At 39.1% G+C, this 24721-nt stretch overlaps 1 protein-coding gene across 1 annotated transcript; it reads right to left on the bottom strand.

Moving 5' to 3' along the window:
• Positions 1–23923, bottom strand: LOC145067077 (GPI-anchor transamidase-like). The gene is made up of 8 exons (XM_079014292.1): positions 23747–23923; positions 15609–15612; positions 3890–4112; positions 3743–3803; positions 3571–3648; positions 3365–3453; positions 3199–3281; positions 1–53 (listed from the first exon to the last, which is right to left on the bottom strand). Exons 1-8 carry the CDS (start codon positions 23921–23923, stop codon positions 1–3), a joined length of 768 nt encoding a protein of 255 aa, XP_078870418.1.
• Positions 23924–24721: the final 798 nt, after the last annotated feature.

Raw genomic sequence — 24721 nt, 5'->3', positions numbered from 1 at the left:
TTAGCAGAATTGTAACGATTTGAAGATGGACCAGAACCCCCTTGTGATGGGAAAATTGGAACATGAAATGTAATGAAATAGGTTACCAAATGAATCAACACACCTTAAGTTTGTCTTGGCTGGTAAATGAAAGGACACTAGCTGGAAGTGATAAAATGAGAGGAACTAATTCCCTAAACGAAAAATAAAAAACAAAAATGTCAATAGATTCAAGAATAAATGTGTTAAGACTTAAGAGAGAATGTTATTCAGTTGCCTGTTTTGATCTAAGCAGTCTAAAGCATCAATTTGGTGATATAAATCCTTGCTATTGACAGGGATTCCAATCCCAAGAAAAAATCTTGCCAAACCCAATATCTTGTCCCCTAGTATCTGCAAATATCAAATAAAAAGAATTATAAAATTTAAAATTATGAGCATAGGAAATACAAGTGGTGTCTAGAAACATAATAAGATTGTGTCATATATTAAAACTTCCGGAAGCGGAAGCGAAAGTTGTCAGCCCACGAACAACTGATGAGGTGGCTGAAACAGGACCTTGATGTTGATCATCAAAGAAATTGGCCCCATCATCTACAAAATTGTATAAAAACAAGAAGCATGTATAAAAAATAATGATATCTCCCATGTTAGAATATAATTCATGCACTAACCATATTTATCTAAATTTTCAAATAGCTTCACAACATCCTTTTTCAGTGCCTTAATCTACAAAAAGAAAAGGATAATTAGAACAGATAAGACCCTTAATGCAATAATATGTCTAGTAAACAAGAAAGTTAAGAAAAAGGCACAAGCAGCTGAAATTTGTCAAATTCTTCAATATACAACTACAATTGTAAAAGTTTATAAAAATTTGTAAACGCCATAACATATAATGTGCACTAAAGCTTAAAATGTATCATGGCTGATGCGATACGTTAAGTGGTCTACTAAAGCTTAAAATTTGGTTTAGACATTTTAACAAACACATAATGTGCACATTATGTTGATCAGAATACATGGCCTTTCAATTCTCACAGAACCAAAAAAAATTGAGAAATAAATACAGGAAAGGAAACCAAATGACATTTTCTAACAAAAACTAATCAATCATGAGGAACACAGCGCAAGATGAAAAAATGAAGTAGTACCGATGTAAGGGGGACGGCGGCGACTTTTCGTATCCAAACTTACATCTGCTATCGTTCCAATTTGGGAAAGCATGTGAAGGGTCTTCTTGAAAGATAATATTGCAAGGTACAGGGTAAAAGAACAATATTACAATTACTAATGACAAGGGAAGACCTTCAAAGGATAAGATTGAGAAGATGCTTCAGGAAGTTGGGAAGTATGAGTCTAGAGATGAGGAGCCCAAGAAGAAGTTGGAGGTGAAAAATGCTTTAGAGAATTATACGTATAACATGAGGAACACAGCGAAAGATGAGAAGCTTGGTGAGAAGTTGACTCCGGTTGATAAGAAGATTGAGGATGCGATTGATGAGGTGATTGTGTGGTTATATACAAATCAGTTGGCTGAGGGGGATGAGTTTAAGGATAAGATGAAGGAGCTTTTTCCTATTTTGAAACTTTTAGGTTAGAGGGAGATAGAGAGAAAGAGAGGAGTAGAGAGAGGGATGAGATTGAATGAATAAATGTAGGAGGCGCTGGAGGTGGGTGAAGGCGGAGGCCCTAGGGCTTCTTGTTGCTAATTAAAAGATCAACATCGATTGTAGAAGGTGGAGGCATCAATAGAGGGAACAAGGTAAAAAAAAAGAGGAGATCAAACCATTTAGTGTGAGGGTCGATTTGGAAGAAATCTCAAACCCTTAACCTTAAACATGATGTGAAGCGATTGATCCACAATCTCTTCGTCTCCGTCAATTCCTTGGGCTCACATAATCGAACGATGGTGGTAAATGAAGCATTCTTCGAGAAAGAAGGTGCATCACTGCAGTTTGAGGCTAGAAGAGGCAACGGCGATTGGAGGCAGTGGATGTAGGTGAGGGGTGGAGATGAGGAAGAAGAAGAAGGGGGTTTAAAAAATTTGGGATTTCATTTTCCCTCGGAGACGCGCGTTTCTTAAAAAAATATAAAGTGACATTCACAGAGGACGCACAAGTGCCCTCCGTGTTTTTTTATATTTTTACATGAGACACTAATTTAAGGGCACGCAATGATGCGTGACCTAAATACATAATTTTTTGAAGAGATTACACTTTTTTAACGTCGCTCTCTTTTGCATAACATAAATCAATGAGTTTCATGGTTTGGGCGTCGTGAAAGGTTGTTTTTCTAGTAGTGCATGTGAATCACATGTAATTCATATGTGATTCACTCGTGATTTACATCACATAAAAATTACATGTGAATCACATATAATTCATATGTGATTCACTTGTGATTTACATGTGACTCATATGTAAATTACATGTGATTTACATGTGAATCACATGTAATTCATATGTAAAGTTTGCAACCAAAATACTTCAATAAAATTATATTTTCATTTATATATTATACTAATGGATTAGTTTATTGGTCACCGAATTAGAAATCAATGATGGAACAGAAAAAACTTAAAGATTAATTAAATGTTTTCTATGATATGGCGCCATTTGAGATTTGGTAACTTTCTATAAAAGGCTTTAAATAAATTGTTTACTTTCCATAGATTTTTCAATGAAAGTTGTTTGAGATTTATGAACTTTCTAGAAAAGCTATTATTTAAAATCTCAAGTGGCTTTCATGGAAAAGTCAACAAATGACAAGATTTTTTTTTTTTTGGGGGGGGGGGGGGGGTGGGGAAAGAAGAGGGAAAATATAATGGGTTTTGTAGCAATTTGATATGGTGGTGTACGATATACCTATGAATCCTGATATAAGTGTAGGTATTTCAAGGATTCCTTGTAAAATCCACAATGATAAAGGAGAGCACCATAATCTATAGTTCCATACAATCAACTTCAAGAATAATAAGCCGCTAACATGCTGTTCAAGAAAAAAAAAACAAATCACACTATTATAAATGACATGTATCAAACTACAGATGAAAGTAATACAACATATCTATAGAAACCAATATACCACAGGGACTACTTTTGTAATTTATTCTAGAAAGAAACAGTGGTATGAATGCCTAGACCTTAAAAAACAGTAATTCCCTTTTTAGGAAGGGTGAAATGTGATAAAAAATGGCATATATCTACAAGTGACATACCTTCTCCAATTCTTGTTGGTATAAATCTGTTCTATAATATGCAGTTGAAAACAGTAAATTTGGATTAAATGAGCCAAACAGACTGCAAAATAACAAAGAAAAATGAAGTCAAATAGGGCGAGAAAACTTTAACAGGTTTTTCAAAATGCAACATTTTTTTTATACCTGATTAATGATGCATTGTCATACATATTGAGCCTCTCAAAGAAAGTTAACGTATAAAATGTGAATCGATCCACAACAGAGACACCAACCTATATGTATCACAATAATCTTTACAGAATTAGCAAGAGACGCAAAAGAAATCGTGGAGTATTCCTCTATATCAAATTACAAAATTTTGAAGTTGATAGAATCCATATAATACTCACATCAGAATCTAAGTGATGTGAATATGATTTTTCCCCTTTCATGCTACTCCCAATAGCCAAAACACCAGGTGAATGGAGCTGAAAATAAAGAAAATATCCACATTATTTTAGAATTCTCAATAAATTTATGTTTCCATTATTTCAATGCTTTAGGTAAGAAAAGGATCCAGACCTGGGAAAAGAGGGTAGCAGCTTGACATGTATCTACCATAATCAACAGTTCCTTGAACATAAAAACATGAACACATAAGAGAACAAGTAAGTCATAATTCCACAACCAATGACAGATGAGATATCATTAAAAATGGGTTCTGACCAACGCTTTTCTTTCATCTGTTTGACTGCATCATCCAAATCATTACTCTGAAGTTCATCAAAGTCTTGAAATTTAAGAAACTCATCTCCTCCATATCCTGCCATGTATAGCAGTATATGGCTTCCTTCATCACTTAAAAGTCGTTTGGATCTTGGAACAACATTTTCATGGCGACCTGTTAAAACTCTCAAAAAGTTCTTAACTATCACTTCATAGCCTCGATAGTCTATGTCACACCCCAAAACCACGAACGGCGGAAACGTTCAGGGGTGGAGGACGTCATGTACAGTATCACAACAGTGTAATATAATAAACAAGCAACAACATCATCCATTGCATTATAAGTAAAGTTTTAATACATGTGTGTTCTTTCATTGTAGTAAGACACCAAAAATATACAATCAAAATAAAAGACGAGACTTGTCTGCTCCGTCTTCTCAAAACTTGGCCTTCGTACCTGTCTACTGATGACCTGAGAATACAAGTTATTTTGAAAGCGAGTATCAACTTTAAAGCTGGTGAATTCATAAGTATATAAGTGTCATTGCCTTGTTTGTGAAAATATGTTATGAAGGCTATGTAAATCGTTAAATGAAAATGTTGATGTAAGTATGAAAAACCCTAGAAAATCCTTTATTTTCTATCAGTTTGAGATGTAGTCTTCTACCAAGACCCGAATGTTTTGTTTGTAAAATGATAGTTTTCCTTTAATTGTTTAGTACCGAAGTACTTAGTCTAACTCATCGTTTATGTGAAAGTATAACAAAATAAAGTAACCAGGAAAATGTACTACTGTAAGTGTTGTCACTGGGTACTAGGACCAACACAGCCTAGGTAACTGCTATCCCAAGGTACTAGGGTTAACACGACCTATATAACCTAATGAACATCCGAAGATTGTCCAATTGTCCTCTGTAGCAGCAACAGGTCGAAGGAAGGGTTCGTCCCTGTAAAGGTACTCCTAGTATAAGTAATAACCGTAGGCATCCGTAGATGTTCATTACCCACTGTTGCTAACAGATGGGTTCCGGAATGGTTAGTCCCGTCCATATATCCCGAGGTACTGGGGATAGAGTCCTATTCTAGATATCCCGAGGTACTGGGGATATGCAGGATAATTTACACAGAAGGTACTAATAAATTATCCTCGAAATTCGTGATACAAATATTCAAATAAGTATAGTCAGGTAAAGGTATCAACGTAAAGGTACTCATGTAATGTCTTCATGTATCAGGTAAACATATGTAAAGGTACTCATGTATCAGGTAAGGTACTAGTAAAGACTCATGAATGAACTGACTCTTGTGTGATTCCTTGTAATAGGAATAATGTTTTGTTATCTTCAAATTATCCCTATGATAATTTACTGTAATCTAACTAGTTGATCATGTAAGTTTACAAACTCTTACTACTCAAGGGTGTGGGAAACTAAATGAAAGATGCAAACTATAACATCAATACATATATAAGAATATAAGTGTATATGCATAGTTTAGTTCAAGAATGTAAAGTGGTTTTGTAAGACATCTTATGTGTTTTGAACTATGATTAACAATAACCCGAGGTCATTTTAATATACATTTCAAAGGTAAAACTTTTGATAACAATGTGTTTTTAAGATTTGAAACCATTTCATGCATCACATTTTGTAGTATGTGAAATCTGTTAAATGACAAACACAGTTATAAAATACATATCAATGATTTAATAACATGTTTGTTTCTACTTGTATTCCCCCCCACTAAATCATTTAAAATCATTTAAAACATTGATTAGGGGTATGAACTCACCTGTAGTTGGTGATTGGAATGAACTAAACGGTATAGGATTGCTAGGTGTCAAGCGAGGACTTGTACACACACTACGATCCTAATGAACATATAATCACACATATATGCATTCAATTAGTCTTAAATCACTAATTGATAATGTTAAGATATCCTAGACACAAATAAACACTTTATATAAGTGTTATAGGCCCTAAGGATTGCATCTAAGCTAATGTGGGACAAGGTACTTGTGTTTAGGGTTCCAAAGGATCCCATATAAGAGTTTACTCCTCTTATACCAACACACATGGAGTTTACGGTTGTAAACTCTTGAGTTTACGGACGTAAACTCCCAAACATGTGTGTTTGGTGTGTTTTGAAGTCCCAAATGCTTTCTAGAATTATTCTAACTTGGTGGCTAAGTCCTTGGAAGGGTTTAAGGTCTAGAAACACTCCATTTAGGAGTTTACGGCCCTGAGGCTAATCCCCTTAGAGTTCACGTCCGTAAACTCTAAGTATGGTGTGTTTTTGATGCTTTCAAGTCCCTTGCACTTGTGGTATAGCTTCTAGACTTTTATTCCAAGTATATGAAGGCATTAGGCACACCTTGGTGCCCCTTTTAGGAGTTTACGGCCCAAGAACCATGTCTTGGCCATAAACTCACTTTGTTAAGTGATTTTGATGTGGTTTGGTCCCTTAATTAAGTGGGTAACAATTTCTTGTAAAGGTCTAGGGCTTTAGGTGTCATAAAAACACCCCTTATGTCCATTTATATGGAGTTTACGGCCTAAGATACACTTGGGCCGTAAACTCTCCTTTGTTTGTGTTCTTTGATGTGTTTAATGCCCTAGATTCAATGGGAACAAGTCTAGGTAATTGTCTAAGGCTTTAGGAGCCTTAAAAGTGATGGGTTTTAGCCATAAGAACTTTCCTATGTGCGCATGCAAAACCCTAATGCTTGGATCTAGGCTTTATACTAACCATGCTTTTGAATCCAAGACTTCTAATGACTAATTAGGTTAAATAACAACATTGAAACAGATCTAGAATCATACCTTTGAGTTCTTTGTTGATCTTGAGGTCTTGGAGCTTCTAGAGTCACAAGTGTCACTCCTCTAATGGCTTACAAACACCAATAGCAATAAGAATGATTTAGGAGAGAGGAGAGGGGAGGAATTCGACCAGAGGTTCCTTGATTTTGGAGATGTGTCGAATTCCCTATGTCATGGGGTCTATTTATACTTGTAGACTCCTTAAGGGTTACAACCTAAACCCTAATTGGATAATCTTCTCTTAAGACTATCCAAATCCATTCCTAGATAATCATATGGACGATTTTAGCTTTCCTAAAGCTCTTAGAATCCGTCCAAACCATATCCTAATGGATTTACAGTCTAAAGCTTAACTATCAAACAATTGACAGTTTATACCCCTTTATTTAATTAATCTCTTTAAGTCACCAAATTAATTCTAATTAATTCTATGACTTATATTAATCAAATAACAATATATTATTCACTATATTATTCCCATAATATATTAATAATATTTACTCTCTCTTAATTAATCATTCTATCAAGTTGCTATGATGAAGGCAACCCAAAAGGACCATGCACAACCGGATATAGTTACAGCCTTAGACACTATTCCAACAGTCTCCCACTTGGATAAGTCTAGTAACTATACAAGTACAATTCGGTTTGCAATCGTAGCTCTCAAAGACGCTGCCAACTCTGATCTAATCAATCTTGTCCTTTAGATAAGGGAACGTATAGTCCTCTGTTAGATATCATGCTGACAATCCTATGGAATGGTTAGTCACGCATTTAGGTTTCTCGATCTCTGATTTATTTGACATAAAACTTAATCGAACACATCAATTCAGTTCTGACCGGGCCCGGCACATAAGTCAAATCAAATCATCGAGCGGCCGAGATATCGCTTTTACCTTCTTAGATAAAAGTTACAGATAAACTTCGACTTATATGCATTTACTTATTCATTTACCAACTATACACAACAATACGTTTTATAACACCAAGTTACTGATGCGTTTTCGTATTATCAATGTACAATCAATTAACAAATAATAAACCATATATCTAGGTTTTAAGACTATATGATATTATCGTCTTGCGATCACCTTTCATATCGTATTCCATAAGGCGATTCCAGCAAGCGCGGGTTTATTCCAATGCTCAAAACTAGTTCATAAGCACTCATGAATGTTGCAGCAATCCTTTGCTATGTCTAACACCATTTAGACATTCTACACACCAATTCATGACAATCTTCTTTCATATCTACTTCCAACATATGAACGATTGTGGACTATTTGAATAATTCGATTATTCCTAATAATTTCAATTATTCTGGAAGTCAAAACATGCAAGGTGAAACAATAGCTAAACAATTAACATAAGATAGTAACATTACTCATAAATAAAACTCCTTTATTTAATCATCAAATGTCAATTTCATTTATCTATTACACGTTTCTAATACTATCTAATCTACACTAATATCATCCTTCAGCCCAATACTCCTAGCATGCTGCAAATGCTTAACCCTACTCAGTCCCTTCGTAAGCGGATCTGTTGGGTTATCTTCAGATGATATCCTCTTCACTACGAGTTGTCCTTCTTCTACACGATGTCTGATGAAGTGATATTTTCTGTCGATATGTCTTGATCTACCATGATCCCTCGGTTCCTTGGTCAAGGCAACCGCTCCTTCGTTATCACAAAAAATCTCCATGGGCTCCTTTATGGCAGGTACAACTCCAAGATCACCGATGAAGTTCTTTAGCCATATTGCCTCCTTCGACGCTTCGCTCGCTGCAATGTACTCTGATTCGCACGTTGAATCAGCTACGGTTTCCTGCTTGGAACTCTTCCATGTCACTGCTCCTCCATTTAGGGTAAAGACCCAGCCCGACTGCGAACGGTAGTTGTCCCTGTCGGTCTGAAAACTGGCGTCACTATATCCTCGCACCTTCAAGTCATCACTCCCTCCGAGGACTAAGAACCATTCCTTCGTCCTCCGAAGGTACTTAAGGATATTCTTCACCGCAATCCAATGTGCTTTGCCAGGATTCCCTTGATATCTGCTAACCATGCTCAAAGCGAAAGCTACATCAGGGCAAGTACAAGTCATAGCGTACATGATTGAGCCAACTGCGGAAGCGTATGGTACTCGGCTCATTTCTGCTATCTCAGCTTCGGTACTCGGACTTTGAGTCTTACTCAATTTGGCATTACTTTGTATCGGTAGCTCTCCCTTCTTTGAGTTTTCCATACTAAAACGTTTTAGTACCTTCTCTAAGTAAGTATTCTGACTAAGTCCAATTAGTCTCTTACTTCTTTCTCTCACTATCCTTATTCCCAAGATGTAAGAAGCCTTTCCGAGGTCCTTCATAGCGAAGCACTTCCCGAGCCAGGACTTTACCTCCTGCAGAGTCGGGATGTCGTTTCCTATGAGTAATATGTCATCGACATATAGAACGAGGAAGCTTACTATACTCCCACTGGCTTTGACATATACACAAGATTCGTCTTCGCTTCGTACAAATCCAAACTCTTTGACTTTCTCATCGAAGCAAAGATTTCATCTTCGAGATGCTTGCTTAAGTCCATAAATGGACTTCTCAAGCTTACACACTCTATCCGGATGCTTCGGATCCACAAACCCCTCTGGCTGAGCCATGTAAACATCCTCAACCAGCTTCCCATTAAGGAAAGCGGTCTTGACATCCATTTGCCAAATCTCATAATCATGAAATCCGGCAATTGCTAGCATCACTCTAATAGATTTAATCTTCGCAACTGGTGAGAAGGTCTCATCATTGTCAACTCTAGGAGTTTGAGTAAAGCCCTTCGCAACCAATCGCGCTTTATATGTGTGCACGTTTCCATCCACGTCGGTCTTCTTCTTGAAGATCCATTTGCACCCAACGGTCTTACGTCCGGGCACATAATCAACCAAATTCCAAACTTGGTTATCATACATGGATTGGATCCCGCTATCCATTGCCTCTTTCCATTTTGCAGACTCCGGGCCTGCCATGGCTTCCTTATAGCTATTAGGTTCATCAAGATTTACTAGTGTACCATCACTAATATACGTGTCCCCTTCGGTAGTTATATGAAAACCATAAAACTGGGGTAGAACTCTAACTTTATCGGAACGTCTAAGAGGTAAGGATTCGTCAATCGGTTCAACCGGAGTTTCCTCCTCGGGTTGAGTGCCAGCGGTAGAGGTTCCTTCATCTATCGACTCTTGAATCTCTTCAAGATCGATTTGCCTCCCACTGTCTCCTTGGCTTATGAGTTCTCGCTCTCGGAAAACTCCTCTCCTCGCAACGAAGACAACATTGTCCTTCGGTCTATAGAAGAGATATCCAAAGGATGTCTGCGGGTAGCCGATGAAAATACATCGCTCACTTCGAGGTTCAAGCTTGTCGTGAGTATCTCGTCTTACGAAAACCTCGCAACCCCAAACCTTGATATGTGCCAACGAGGGAGCTTTCCCCGTCCACATCTCGTGAGGTGTTTTGGCAACCTTCTTAGTAGGGACTCGGTTAAGGATATGGGCGGCAGTCTCTAAGGCATACCCCCAAAAAGATATTGGTAGCGAAGCACGACTCATCATAGAGCGAACCATATCCAATAAGGTTCGATTACGCCTTTCTGCCACACCATTCAACTGCGGTGTCCTAGGAGGCGTCAATTGTGAAACTATTCCACACTCCTTGAGATAATCGTGGAATTCAAGACTTAGGTACTCTCCTCCTCGATCGGATCGAAGCATCTTGATTTTCCTGCCCAATTGATTCTCCACTTCATTCTTGAACTCTTTGAACTTTTCAAAGGTGTCTGACTTTTGCTTGATTAAGTAGATATACCCATATCTACTATAGTCATCGGTAAAAGTCACATAGAAGCGGTTCCCATCCTTCGTGGTTGATCTAAACGGTCCACACACATCAGTATGTATTAGGTCCAACAGACCCTCGCCCCTTTCACATGCACTTGTGAAGGGCGACTTAGTCATCTTTCCAAGCAAACAAGACTCGCATGTGTCATCTTCCCTAAGGTCGAATGACTCCAACACTCCATCCTTTTGGAGTTGGGCTATGCGTTTCTTGTTGACATGTCCAAGACGACAATGCCACAAGGATGCTTTATCCATACTAGTGGAAGAATCAATATTCAAAACATCATTTCCTAAGTTATCAACAATCATAACGGCTTCATATATTCCATTACATGGTATAGCTTCAAAGTAAAAGACACCATTTAGATAAGCCAAAATAGAACCATTCTCATTATTAAAAGAAAATCTAAATCCTTGTCTATACAAACCATGAAATGAAATGATGTTTCTTGCCATTTCAGGCGAATAGCAACAATTGTTCAAATCTAAAACTAAACTATTCCTAAGCACTAAGGAATACACTCCAATCTTGGTCACAGGCGACGATCTTCTGTTCCCCATGATTAGATTGATCCTTCCTTGCTCCACATCCCTACTTCTTCTTAGTCCCTGCACATTAGAACAAATGTGGTAACCACAACCGGTATCAAGAACCCAAGAAATAGCATGATTAGAATCGTTAGATTTGATTGTATATATACCTGCGAAAGATGGATTGATCTTTCCTTCTTTGATTGCTTTCAGGTAATCCGGGCAACTTCTCTTCCGATGTCCTATCTTGTGGCAGTGATGGCACTCTGCCTCCTTTGGGTTAGAGCAGGGCTTGGCGGGATCAACTTTGGTCCCACTAGAAGAGGCACCATCTCGGGCTTTCACCTTGCGATAGTTCTTCGATGAAGCTTTCCTCTTCTTACCCTTCGCTTGTCCAATAGCCAAGACAGGAGCAGCGGGCGGATTGGGAGTGGGTGCAACAGACTTGTCTTTGAAATTGCTCTCAGCAACCCTCAAGAGACCTTGGAGCTTGCTTAGGGTGACCTCTTCTTTGTTCATGTGGTAGGTCATCCTAAATTGATTGTACATCGGAGGCAAAGAGTGAAGTACCATGTCGATCGCCAAATCCTCACCGAAGTCAACATTTAACTTGCGAAGGCGGTCGACATACCTTTGCATCTTTTGCAAGTGCACGGTAAGAGATTCTCCATGACCCATCTTTGCGGAAATCATGTTAGTGAAAATCTCGTACCTCTCTTGTCTCGCGTTTTGGTGGTACCTCTCCAATAAGTCTTGATGCATCTCGTACGGGTACATGTCCTCGTAGGACTTTTGGAATTCGGAGTTCATGGTGGCGATCATGATGCAATGTACCTTCGTTGCATCTCGCTCATGAGTTTCAAAGGCGGTGATTTCGGCGGGAGTAGCAATTTCGGGGTTGATTTTCTCGAGCTTTTCATCGAGGACATACTCCTTATCCTCATAGCGAGCAATGGTGCGAATGTATCTTATCCATTCGCTAAAGTTCGTTCCATCGAAGGTGACCTTTTGGCAAAGGCTCATCAACGTGAAAGAAATAGCAGCAGCGTTGTTTGCGTTCGACATCTATAATTAGAAAAGGACAAAGATAGATTAGAATAAGAATCCCTAATTATCACCCAATAAGAAAATTAGGGCTAGGATCCAACAATAACATTTACATACTAGAAAAGGGATGCCGTAATCTAACATGCAAATAAATTGAAGGTAAGTGAATGACGATTCACTAATTCTCCATCACAAAAACCTAAACTATTAGTCCTAAGTGTTTTTTTGAGAATTCCTAGGTTCGGATGAGATTCATTGAAGCTATTCAATGGCATGTTTAAATCTCGATATGCCCCTCTTGTTTGTGACTAGGATGCCGAGGATCACAAAGCGGGTGTGAATTACCATGCAAATTCACATGGTGCCTTCATTGTAACAATCACCTATTCGATGTGTCGGTAAACCACACACGCTCCATCGAACTATGATAAACAATGAATCACCCTTTGCCACCTTCGCTTAGAACCAATTAGTGTGCCGGTAAACCACACACGCTCCACTAACATCTTAGCAAGGTGCAAAGTGTAATTTCATGGGATTGCATCAATTCACTTTTCCTAAAGTAACTAGGATTGGGAAATTTTAAAATATGTGTAGTTACTTTATATTTCTTATTATACTTTTAATGAGAGGATGAGGTTGCCCTATCCTACCCGTTCGGCTAACGACCCTCCACCAATCAAGCAAGCGGTAGGTGTGAGTGTACACCCATTAAGCGCCATTTTATAGGCCGCAACCTTATACCCACCTTATAGATTGGCTTCGTGAATGAGGCCTACTAACGGTAAGACTAGCATTTAGTTATACATATATATATTATTCTAGTAATATCATATTAGTATAGGGTTGTATTTTAAAACTTTTAAAAATCTAGGGTTTGAAATTTAAGTTGTCTAAATTAAAACTTTTAATCACAAATATAAATTTCAAAACAAGAGGGTAGGTTTTAAACATTTAAAACATGGAGGATCAAATAACAAATAATTCCAATTAACAATTAATATCCTAAGTATCTATATTTGATTTATTCAAGATTTCTTTTAAGATAATTACCAAAATAATCAAAATAATTAATTAATTATCATATAAGGAAATTAAATATTTAATTAGTTGATAATTACCTTTAACTAGATAAAGATAATAGTTGTATTTATCAGAAAAACGAATTTATATTGATCTAATTAGTTTATGGTAAGTTAAGATAAGATAAACACAAAGAAATCCCGAATCTGGCCATTCCTGACGCCTGGACTCGCCGAGTGCACAAAGGGACTCGCCGAGTCAGGCCTACTCGCCGAGTCCACTTTGAGACTCGCCGAGTCCATGACTCAGAAACCAAAAATCGAATTTTTCAGGTTTGTTTCAGTTAATCAAGCAACAATTTACAGAAAACCAAGCTAGGCTCTGATACCACTGATGGGTTTTAGCCATAAGAACTTTCCTATGTGCGCATGCAAAACCCTAATGCTTGGATCTAGGCTTTCTACTAACCATGCTTTTGAATCCAAGACTTCTAATGACTAATTAGGTTAAATAAAAACATTGAAACAGATCTAGAATCATACCTTTGAGTTCTTTGTTGATCTTGAGGTCTTGGAGCTTCTAGAGTCACAAGTGTCACTCCTTTAATGACTTGCAAACACCAATAGCAATAAGAATGATTTAGGAGAGAGGAGAGGGGAGGAATTCGACCAGAGGTTCCTTGATTTTGGAGATGTGTCGAATTCCCTATGTCATGGGGTCTATTTATACTTGTAGACTCCTTAAGGGTTACAACCTAAACCTTAATTGGATAATCTTCTCTTAAGGCTATCCAAATCCATTCCTAGATAATCATATGGACGATTTTAGCTTTCCTAAAGCTCTTAGAATCCGTCCAAACCATATCCTAATGGATTTACAGTCTAAAGCTTAACTATCAAACAATTGACAGTTTATACCCCTTTATTTAATTAATCTCTTTAAGTCACCAAATTAATTCTAATTAATTCTATGACTTATATTAATCAAATAACAATATATTATTCACTATATTATTCCCATAATATATTAATAATATTTACTCTCTCTTAATTAATCATTCTATCAAGTTGCTATGATGAAGGCAACCCAAAAGGACCATGCACAACCGGATATAGTTACAGCCTTAGACACTATTCCAACAAAAAGTACCATTTAGTGTTTGAATTTGGAGTTTACGGCCTATGATAATCTAGGGCCGTAAACTCCCAAACTTGGGTGGATTTTGGTTTGTTTTCTTGTCCCTAACATGCATACATAAGAGTCTAAGGCTTTATCATAACACAAGTGTCGGTTTTGGCTTCGTTTCGGGAGTTTACCGCCCAAGAACACCTTGGGGAGTAAACTCCTAGATCTAATGATTTAGCCATCTAAATCATGTTATAAGCATCTAATAAGCATTCTAACACTACTAGAAAGAGTTACTCACATTTTGGTATAAAAACCCGAAGATCCGTGAGAGAGAAAATGGCTTTTCTCTAGTTGGAAATGCGAATAATGAATGAATTTAGTTTAGAATTCTATTTATAGTCCTGAGATATTTTGGCAGAAAATATTTTTATTCCTGAAATGAACTCTAATGTAATAGAGTGTTGGAATAACAGTGTTGCACAAAACCCTAGTGCACCCACTCTCCTGATATTTCCTGAAGTATAAACCCTGAATTACTCAAACTTACACGAAAAGTCTGAAAATCAACTGTGACTGCTATAACTTCTATTGAAGTGATATAGTTTGTACAGAATGGAAATTTCGGGTTGTCACATCATCCCCCCGTTAGAAGGAATTTCGTCCCGAAATTAGAATTTAAGCAAATAAGAATTTACAAATAACTAAGCGAAAAGGTGAGGGTATTTTAGTTTCATCTGATCCTCACATTCCCAAGTGAATTCCGGTCCACGCTTCGCGTTCCAGCGCACCTTCACTATCGGGATACAACTTAGTTTGGTTTGCTTGACCTCTCGGTCCATGATCTCTACTGGTTCCTCCATGAAGTTGAGGCTCTTGTTGATCTCGATCTCGTCGAGTGGAATAACAAGAGTCTTGTCGGATAGACACTTTTTCAAGTTCGAGACGTGGAAGGTAGGATGTACGTTACTGAGTTCTTGCGGTAGATTGAGCTTGTAAGCTACAGGACCGATTCTCGCAAGAATCTCGAAAGGCCCTATGTATCTTGGATTGAGCTTCCCACGCTTTCCAAAGTGTGTCAAGCCCTTCCAGGGCGAGACCTTCAGTAGGACTCGGTCACCCACCTGGAACTCCAATGGTTTCCTACGCTTGTCAGCGTAGCTTTTCTGTCGGTCTCTAGAGGCTTTCAACCGTTCACGAATTTGAACGATCTTCTTTCTCGTTTCCCGAATGATCTCCGGACCTGTGAGAGTGCTTTCGGGAACTCGTCCCTTAGCTAACTGGGTATCACCCACCTCAGACCAACACAGAGGGGATCTGCACTTTCGGCCATAGAGGGCCTCGAATGGAGCTGCCTTTATGCTCGTGTGATAACTGTTGTTGCAGGAAAACTCGACAAGAGGTAAATGGGTATCCCAAGCTTTTCCAAAGTCAATCACACAGGCACGCAACATGTCTTCTAAGGTTTGGATAGTTCTCTCACTTTGCCCGTCGGTCTGTGGACGGTAGGCTGTACTCATGTCCAGCCTAGTTCCTAGGGAATTTTGTAATGACTGCCAGAACCTCGAAGTGAATCTACTATCTCGGTCTGAGATGATAGATAAAGGAACATCGTGCAGCCTAACAATCTCCCTAATGTAAGTTCTAGTAAGTTTCTCCATCTTGTCTGTTTCTTTGATCGGTAGGAAGTGTGCAGACTTGGTCAGCCTATCGACGATGACCCATATGGAATCAAGTCCACTCGTCGTCTTGGGCAACTTGGTTATGAAGTCCATAGTGATCCGCTCCCACTTCCAGTCTAGTATCTCCGGTTGTTGTAGAAGACCGGAGGGTTTGTGGTATTCAACTTTGACCTTTGCGCAAGTAAGGCATTTACTCACGAAGGTGGCAATATCTGCTTTCATGTTAGGCCACCAGTATAACTTTTTAAGATCCAGATACATCTTATCTGAACCCGGGTGGACGGAATAACGAGTGTTGTGAGCTTCGGTCATGACCAAGTCTCTGAAGCCACCGTGTTTCGGTGTCCAGATCCGATCCATGAGGTATAAGGCTCCGCCACCCTTGGCTTCTAGGTTCTTATCCATCCCTCTAAGGGATTCACCAGCCACGTTTTCAGGTTTCAAAGCGTCGAGCTGAGCCTCCTTTATTTGCGTGGACAAGTGTGAATGGATAGTTAGAGTCAAAGATTTGACCCTACAACCAGAATATTCTTTCCAACTTAGGGCGTCGGCTACTACATTGGCTTTACCCGATTGATAACGAATTTCGCATTCGTAATCGCTGAGTAGCTCGACCCACCGTCGTTGTCTCATGTTGAGCTCCTTCTGGTCGAAAATGTGTTGCAGACTATTATGGTCTGTAAAGATCGGCTTTTTGTACCATACAGGTAATGTCGCCTGATCTTCAGAGCGAACACAACTGCTCCTAGTTCAAGATCGTGGGTTGTGTAGTTAACCTCATGTGTCTTTAGCTGTCTCGAGGCATAGGCGATGACTTTACCTCGCTGCATCAGAACACATCCGAGTCCTTGATTGGATGCATCGCAATAGACAATGAAGTCTTCTATCCCTTCGGGGAGGGATAGTATCGGGGCGGTGCACAAGGCTCGCTTGAGCGTTTGGAATGCTCTTTCCTGTTTCTCTTCCCAGTCAAAGGCCACGCCTTTCTGGGTCAGGGTTGTAAGAGGTTTCGCTATGCTGGAGAAGTTCTGAATGAACCTGCGATAGTAGCCAGCAAGACCTAGAAATTGACGAATTTCGGTAGGTGTCTTTGGTGCTGACCAGTTCTCAATGGCTTTGATCTTGGAGGGGTCCACGTGTATACCTTCTTCACTAACCACATGGCCCAAAAATTCGACTCGCCGAATCCAAAATTCGCACTTTGAGAACTTCGCGTAGAGCCTCTCCAATCGCAATGTCTCTAAGATTTTACGGAGATGTTGGTTATGTTCCTCCTTACTTCGAGAGTAGATGAGTATGTCATCAATGAAGACGATGACGAACTGATCCAAGTAAGGACGACACACCCTATTCATCAGATCCATGAATACTGCGGGCACATTAGTTAATCCGAATGGCATCACTACAAACTCGTAGTGCCCATAACGAGTTCGGAAGGCTGTCTTGGGAACATCCTCCTCTAACACTCGTAGTTGGTGATATCCGGATCGCAGATCTATCTTCGAGAAGTAGTTGGCTCCTTGAAGTTGATCAAACAAATCGTCAATGCGGGGCAAAGGATAACGATTTTTAATGGTAAGTTTTTTGAGTTCTCTATAGTCGATGCACATGCGAAACGATCCATCTTTCTTCTTGACGAACAATACCGGTGCTCCCCATGGTGAGAAGCTTGGTCGAATGAATCCCTTCTTGAGAAGTTCGTTAAGTTGACTGGAAAGTTCCTGCATCTCAGCTGGTGCCAGACGATAAGGAGATTTGGCTACTGGGGTAGCTCCTGGCACTAAGTCGATTCTGAACTCGACTTGGCGTTGTGGTGGTAAACCGGGAAGTTCTTCTGGGAATATGTCGGGAAAGTCGCATACTTCTGGGATTTTCTGGATGTCCTTCAGTTCTTGACTGGTATCGACGACGTGTGCTAGGAATGCATGATATTCCTTTCGCAAGCACTTCTGGGCTTGAATGCACGAAATGATACGAAGGCTCGTACTAGGTTTGTCGCCGTAGATAATTAAGGTTTCGTTGTTAGGAAGGTTAAGACAAACTGCTTTTTCAAAGCACAAGATTTCGGCGCGAAGAAGACTTAACCAATCCTTACCGATGATAACATCGAAACATTTAAGTGTGACTGGCATGAGATCTATCTTGAAAGTATGGCCATCTAAAGCTAAGGTACAACCTACGTATATGAAGTTTGTACTCTCTGTTTTCCCGTTAGCCATTTCTACTATGAATGGATTATCTAATGCACATGGTTTTTGTTTAAGCAGGTGTGCAAATTTGTGACTTACAAAACTTTTCTCGGCTCCACTATCGAAAAGTATGCAAGCATATGAGTTATCGAGGAGGAACGTAGCAGTAACTATTGTAGGATCAGCTACTGCTTCCTCGTGGCCTAGAGCCATAACTCTTCCTACTCCGCCAGTCATCCCCGCTTTAGGGCAGTTCCTCTTGTAATGGCCCACCTCGCCACATCCGTAGCAAGTTTGGCCCATACCGGCGTTTGGGGCCTGGGCGGCTTGAGCTGTTGGAGACTTGCAGTAACGAGCGGTGTGCCCCTTCCTGTTGCAGTTAGAGTAGAACATCTCCTTGCAAGGTCCGTGGTGGTGGAAGTTGCACTTGGTGCACTTCGGGAGAGTTCCAGCATATGTTTTTGCTGGTAAGGGGTTCGCAGGGACAACAGGAGTCACTGTGGCAGCATTGATCGCCACAAGTTGTTTATTGGAGGATCCTTGCAAAGCCCTATTTTCCTCTTATTCCACCCCTTCTTGTTGTAGTCGGGGTTGGACTTTTGTGGCACGGGTGTAGGGATTGTTGGGTTCTGAGTTTTCCGGTGATCGATGAGAGATTGTGCCAGTTCCTTGGCACTATCAAAAGTGATAGGCCTGGAAGCTAGCACACTTGACTGGATCTGGGGCGATAGTCCCCAGATATACCTTTCGATCTTCTTGCTCTCGAGATCAACCATATCAGGGCATAAGTTCGCCAGATCACAGAACCTATTAGTGTAGGTCGTGATGTCAGATCCTACCATTTGCAGACCCCAGAACTCCTGCTCGAGTTTCTGTATTTCGCCTCGAGGGCAGTACTCCTTCATCAGCATGTCTTTCAACTTTTCCCAGCTGATGGAATACGCCTTGTACTCCTGCGTGGCGGCATCTTTAACTATACGTTTAAAAGATGACGACATGGATAAGAATAAATGATTTATGAATGTGTCCCATGGACTAACTCCCCATAGTCCAACAACAGAATGAATAGAATGACTAATTGAAGATGACAACATTTGGATAAAAATTTCCATACGATTAGATATCTGTCAATAATATTGGAATTACAGATGTAACAAGTTCGGGAAAAATGGCCTAGAAGTAGGCCTTACATCAAGCAAGATGGAAAATTTTGACAGAATTAAGACTAGATCAAGACCTAACAGGTCTAAGATTTATACAGATAGGAAGTTAGACCAAAGTTTTACATAAACTAGGTTATATCCAAAAGATGAGTTGACGATATTCTATCGGCGACGAGAACTGCTAGCATGAGTCCTCGATCCCGACAGTAGACGTTCAATGTCCCTTATATGCCTGTCCGACCTTGCTTGCTGAGCTCGAAGTTCTCTAACTTCAGCCCGGGTTTCATCAAGTTCCCTTTGTAGATTTGCATTGCGGACCAGAGTCCTTTCATGAGCAGACTCTAGTTGGCGAATGTGGACAGCGTTAACACCAGAGTTGGCGTCAACTTCCAAAACTTGATTGATAGTCGCCTGAGCCATTATCGTGTTCCGAGAAATCCTACGCACCATGATAGGTAGGACTCTATCAGCAGAACCTCCTTCAGTGAGGTTGTAGAAACTTCGGTCGCCATTGTAGGGAATGGGCTGACCTTGTTCCTGACTCCATTCAGTCAAGTTAATGGCCCACAAGGGTGTGGGTCCTTGAAACACAGGGCGGGGGTTTAGGTTTGGATTTTGAGCAGCTGGGGGTAGGTTGTTGACTTCTGGCTCCGAGTCAGAACTATCGGAAAAGCCCTCAGCATGGTGATCATCCAAAGGGATTGGGTGATCATCTTCTGGCTCTGCCTCTAGCCAACCAGCATTGCCTTGGTTTGGGAAGTACGGATCGCCATGGTGAAATCCAGCCATTTTAATCTACGCGAGAAAAGGGATATAAGAAATAGCTAAAATAGACGAACTAACTAAGATAATTACAGTAAGACCAAATACCCCTATGGTATTTCTTTATGGTTGTGTTGGTAAGTTTTTAGACTTGTTGCCACATCACAACCATTCTTGGGCATATGCTAATCACTCCTTGGACCAGCATAGTTGATCAGGCTATGCCATTCCCAAGACTGACTATATATCCCCAGGCTCACTTGTGATATTCAACAATCATAATACTTTTGTTCTTGTCGTTGTGACACTGATTTTAGTATGGATGCAGGCACGTATACTTTGTTAAATATTTTATTATTTAAAAGTATAACTCTGAGATAGAGTGTTTTAATCCCGATGTATTTATAGTTAGTATATCTTTTATGGGTTGATATACTATATTCACTATAAACAATGCTCTGATACAAATTTGTCACACCCCAAAACCACGAACGGAGGAAACGTTCAGGGGTGGAGGACGTCATGTACAGTATCACAATAGTGTAATACAACAAACAAGCAACAACATCATCCATTGCATTATAAGTAAAGTTTTAATACATGTGTGTTCTTTCATTGTAGTAAGACACCAAAAATATACAATCAAAATAAAAGACGAGACTTGTCTGCTCTGTCTTCTCAAAATCTGGCCTCCGTACCTGTCTACTGATGACCTGAGAATACAAGTTATTTTGAAAGCGAGTATCAGCTTTAAAGCTGGTGAATTCACAAGTATATAAGTGTCATTGCCTTGTTTGTGAAAATCTGTTATGAAGGCCATGTAAATCGTTAAATGAAAATGTTGATGTAAGTATGAAAAACCCTAGAAAATCCCTTATTTTCTATCAGTTTGAGATGTAGTCTTCTACCAAGACCCGAATGTTTTATTTGTAAAATGATAGTTTTCCTTTAATTGTTTAGTACCGAAGTACTTAGTCTAACTCATCGTTTATGTGAAAGTATCACAAAATAAAGTAACCAGGAAAATGTACTACTGTAAGTGTTGTCACTGGGTACTAGGACCAACACAGCCTAGGTAACTGCTATCCCAAGGTACTAGGGTTAACACGACCTATATAACCTAATGAACATCCGAAGATTGTCCAATTGTCCTCTGTAGCAGCAACAGGTCGAAGGAAGGGTTCGTCCCTGTAAAGGTACTCCTAGTATAAGTAATAACCGTAGGCATCCGTAGATGTTCATTACCCACTGTTGCTAACAGATGGGTTCCGGAATGGTTAGTCCCGTCCATATATCCCGAGGTACTGGGGATAGAGTCCTATTCTAGATATCCCGAGGTACTGGGGATATGCAGGATAATTTACACAGAAGGTACTAATAAATTATCCTCGAAATTCGTGATACAAATATTCAAATAAGTATAGTCAGGTAAAGGTATCAACGTAAAGGTACTCATGTAATGTCTTCATGTATCAGGTAAACATATGTAAAGGTACTCATGTATCAGGTAAGGTACTAGTAAAGACTCATGAATGAACTGACTCTTGTGTGATTCCTTGTAATAGGAATAATGTTTTGTTATCTTCAAATTATCCCTATGATAATTTACTGTAATCTAACTAGTTGATCATGTAAGTTTACAAACTCTTACTACTCAAGGGTGTGGGAAACTAAATGAAAGATGCAAACTATAACATCAATACATATATAAGAATATAAGTGTATATGCATAGTTTAGTTCAAGAATGTAAAGTGGTTTTGTAAGACATCTTATGTGTTTTGAACTATGATTAACAATAACCCGAGGTCATTTTAATATACATTTCAAAGGTAAAACTTTTGATAACAATGTGTTTTTAAGATTTGAAACCATTTCATGCATCACATTTTGTAGTATGTGAAATCTGTTAAATGACAAACACAGTTATAAAATACATATCAATGATTTAATAACATGTTTGTTTCTACTTGTATTCCCCCCCACTAAATCATTTAAAATCATTTAAAACATTGATTAGGGGTATGAACTCACCTGTAGTTGGTGATTGGAATGAACTAAACGGTATAGGATTGCTAGGTGTCAAGCGAGGACTTGTACACACACTACGATCCTAATGAACATATAATCACACATATATGCATTCAATTAGTCTTAAATCACTAATTGATAATGTTAAGATATCCTAGACACAAATAAACACTTTATATAAGTGTTATAGGCCCTAAGGATTGCATCTAAGCTAATGTGGGACAAGGTACTTGTGTTTAGGGTTCCAAAGGATCCCATATAAGAGTTTACTCCTCTTATACCAACACACATGGAGTTTACGGTTGTAAACTCTTGAGTTTACGGCCGTAAACTCCCAAACATGTGTGTTTGGTGTGTTTTGAAGTCCCAAATGCTTTCTAGAATTATTCTAACTTGGTGGCTAAGTCCTTGGAAGGGTTTAAGGTCTAGAAACACTCCATTTAGGAGTTTACGGCCCTGAGGCTAATCCCCTTAGAGTTCACGTCCGTAAACTCTAAGTATGGTGTGTTTTTGATGCTTTCAAGTCCCTTGCACTTGTGGTATAGCTTCTAGACTTTTATTCCAAGTATATGAAGGCATTAGGCACACCTTGGTGCCCCTTTTAGGAGTTTACGGCCCAAGAACCATGTCTTGGCCGTAAACTCACTTTGTTAAGTGATTTTGATGTGGTTTGGTCCCTCAATTAAGTGGGTAACAATTTCTTGTAAAGGTCTAGGGCTTTAGGTGTCATAAAAACACCCCTTATGTCCATTTATATGGAGTTTACGGCCTAAGATACACTTGGGCCGTAAACTCTCCTTTGTTTGTGTTCTTTGATGTGTTTAATGCCCTAGATTCAATGGGAACAAGTCTAGGTAATTGTCTAAGGCTTTAGGAGCCTTAAAAGTACCATTTAGTGTTTGAATTTGGAGTTTACGGCCTATGATAATCTAGGGCCGTAAACTCCCAAACTTGGGTGGATTTTGGTTTGTTTTCTTGTCCCTAACATGCATACATAAGAGTCTAAGGCTTTATCATAACAAAAGTGTCGGTTTTGGCTTCGTTTCGGGAGTTTACCGCCCAAGAACACCTTGGGGAGTAAACTCCTAGATCTAATGATTTAGCCATCTAAATCATGTTATAAGCATCTAATAAGCATTCTAACACTACTAGAAAGAGTTACTCACATTTTGGTATAAAAACCCGAAGATCCGTGAGAGAGAAAATGGCTTTTCTCTAGTTGGAAATGCGAATAATGAATGAATTTAGTTCAGAATTCTATTTATAGTCCTGAGATATTTTGGCAGAAAATATTTTTATTCCTGAAATGAACTCTAATGTAATAGAGTGTTGGAATAACAGTGTTCACAAAACCCTAGTGCACCCACTCTCCTGATATTTCCTGAAGTATAAACCCTGAATTACTCAAACTTACGCGAAAAGTCTGAAAATCAACTGTGACTGCTATAACTTCTATTGAAGTGATATAGTTTGTACAAAATGGAAATTTCGGGTTGTCACAGTCTACCTGACATAACAGTGTACTAAAATCAGCACATCATCTTTAAAAACAGTTATGTAAATAATTAAAGGGCTATAGAAATTAATTGGACACAAAAATTAACCTCAACATTATCTCCATACAAGTTAAGCCTATGGTTTTCATTGTTGAAAACTTGTGCAGGGTATTTGTTTCGGGAATTGCAAGCCATGTCATCTGCTAACAAAAGAATGATCCTCTCATCAGGTATCCCTAATCGTTTCACAGTCCTAAACAAGAAGATTAAGAGAAAGAATGACATACAATTGTCAATAGAGCGTAAAGAAGATCGAGTTTTGTTAATCGGGAAGCGAATGGGATGATTACTGGGATTTCAGGTTGGCTCATGTAATTCAATGCCTTGGAAGTTAAAAGAGGAGGGAATTTCAGTCCGATGTAGTTTTCAGGTTGATCGCTGAAAGCGGCACCTCCATATTCTTGTAATTTCACTGTGTGGTTAAAGTAATCGGAAATGTCTGTGAGGTCGCATTCGCTGATTTTCACTGATAGTAACGATTTGATGTAGTTTTTTCTGATGAGTTCTAGATCTTTTAAATTGAACTTAACCAGATTTGTCATGTAGAAGTTTAACGACTCGATGGCCGTGTTACGCAAAGCTAGCTCATGTAACGATTCACCGTCCTTTTCGATGATTAAGCTCTCTTGTAGATACATAATTCTCAAATTGTTACACCGCTTACCGATTTGGAGTAATCCGTCTGTTGAAAACCCTGAGCACAAATCAAGCTTCAAAACCCTAAGTTCTTGACCACAGGTTTGGGTTAATAAATCGATATCGGAATCACGAACAATCATTCGCCGAAAATGGATAGATTTCAAGCAATTCAATGAACTCGAGATTTCTCTAACGACCTAATGCTTTATTGTAGATGATCGATTCCACTCCAACTGGACATTCGATAGGACTATCTTCTCCAAATTGACAAGTCAAGATCAGATTCAGAAGAAAACGACCTACCTAATGCTTCATTGTAGATTTTTCGATGAACTATACTCACATCCTGTCACACTTCAACGACGATTTCAAGATTTGAGATCG

This window comes from Lactuca serriola, chromosome 8 (genome assembly GCF_051521515.1).
Source record: "Lactuca serriola cultivar US96UC23 chromosome 8, Lser_US96UC23_V15, whole genome shotgun sequence".
In the NCBI taxonomy this organism is placed as follows: domain Eukaryota; kingdom Viridiplantae; phylum Streptophyta; class Magnoliopsida; order Asterales; family Asteraceae; genus Lactuca; species Lactuca serriola.
The sequence above is the reverse complement of the archived record's forward strand: the minus strand, read 5'-3'. Positions and strand labels throughout refer to the sequence as shown.

Coding starts and splice junctions, on each gene's coding strand:
- LOC145067077 (XM_079014292.1), bottom strand. CDS start 23,923: ATGTCATTCTTTCTCTTAATCTTCTTGTTTAGGACTGTGAAACGATTA. Junction 3,454..3,570: donor CACATCACTTAGATTCTGAT/GTGAGTATTATA, acceptor TGATACATATAG/GTTGGTGTCTCTGTTGTGGA. Junction 54..3,198: donor CCAACAAGAATTGGAGAAGG/TATGTCACTTGT, acceptor CATGTTCCAATT/TTCCCATCACAAGGGGGTTC.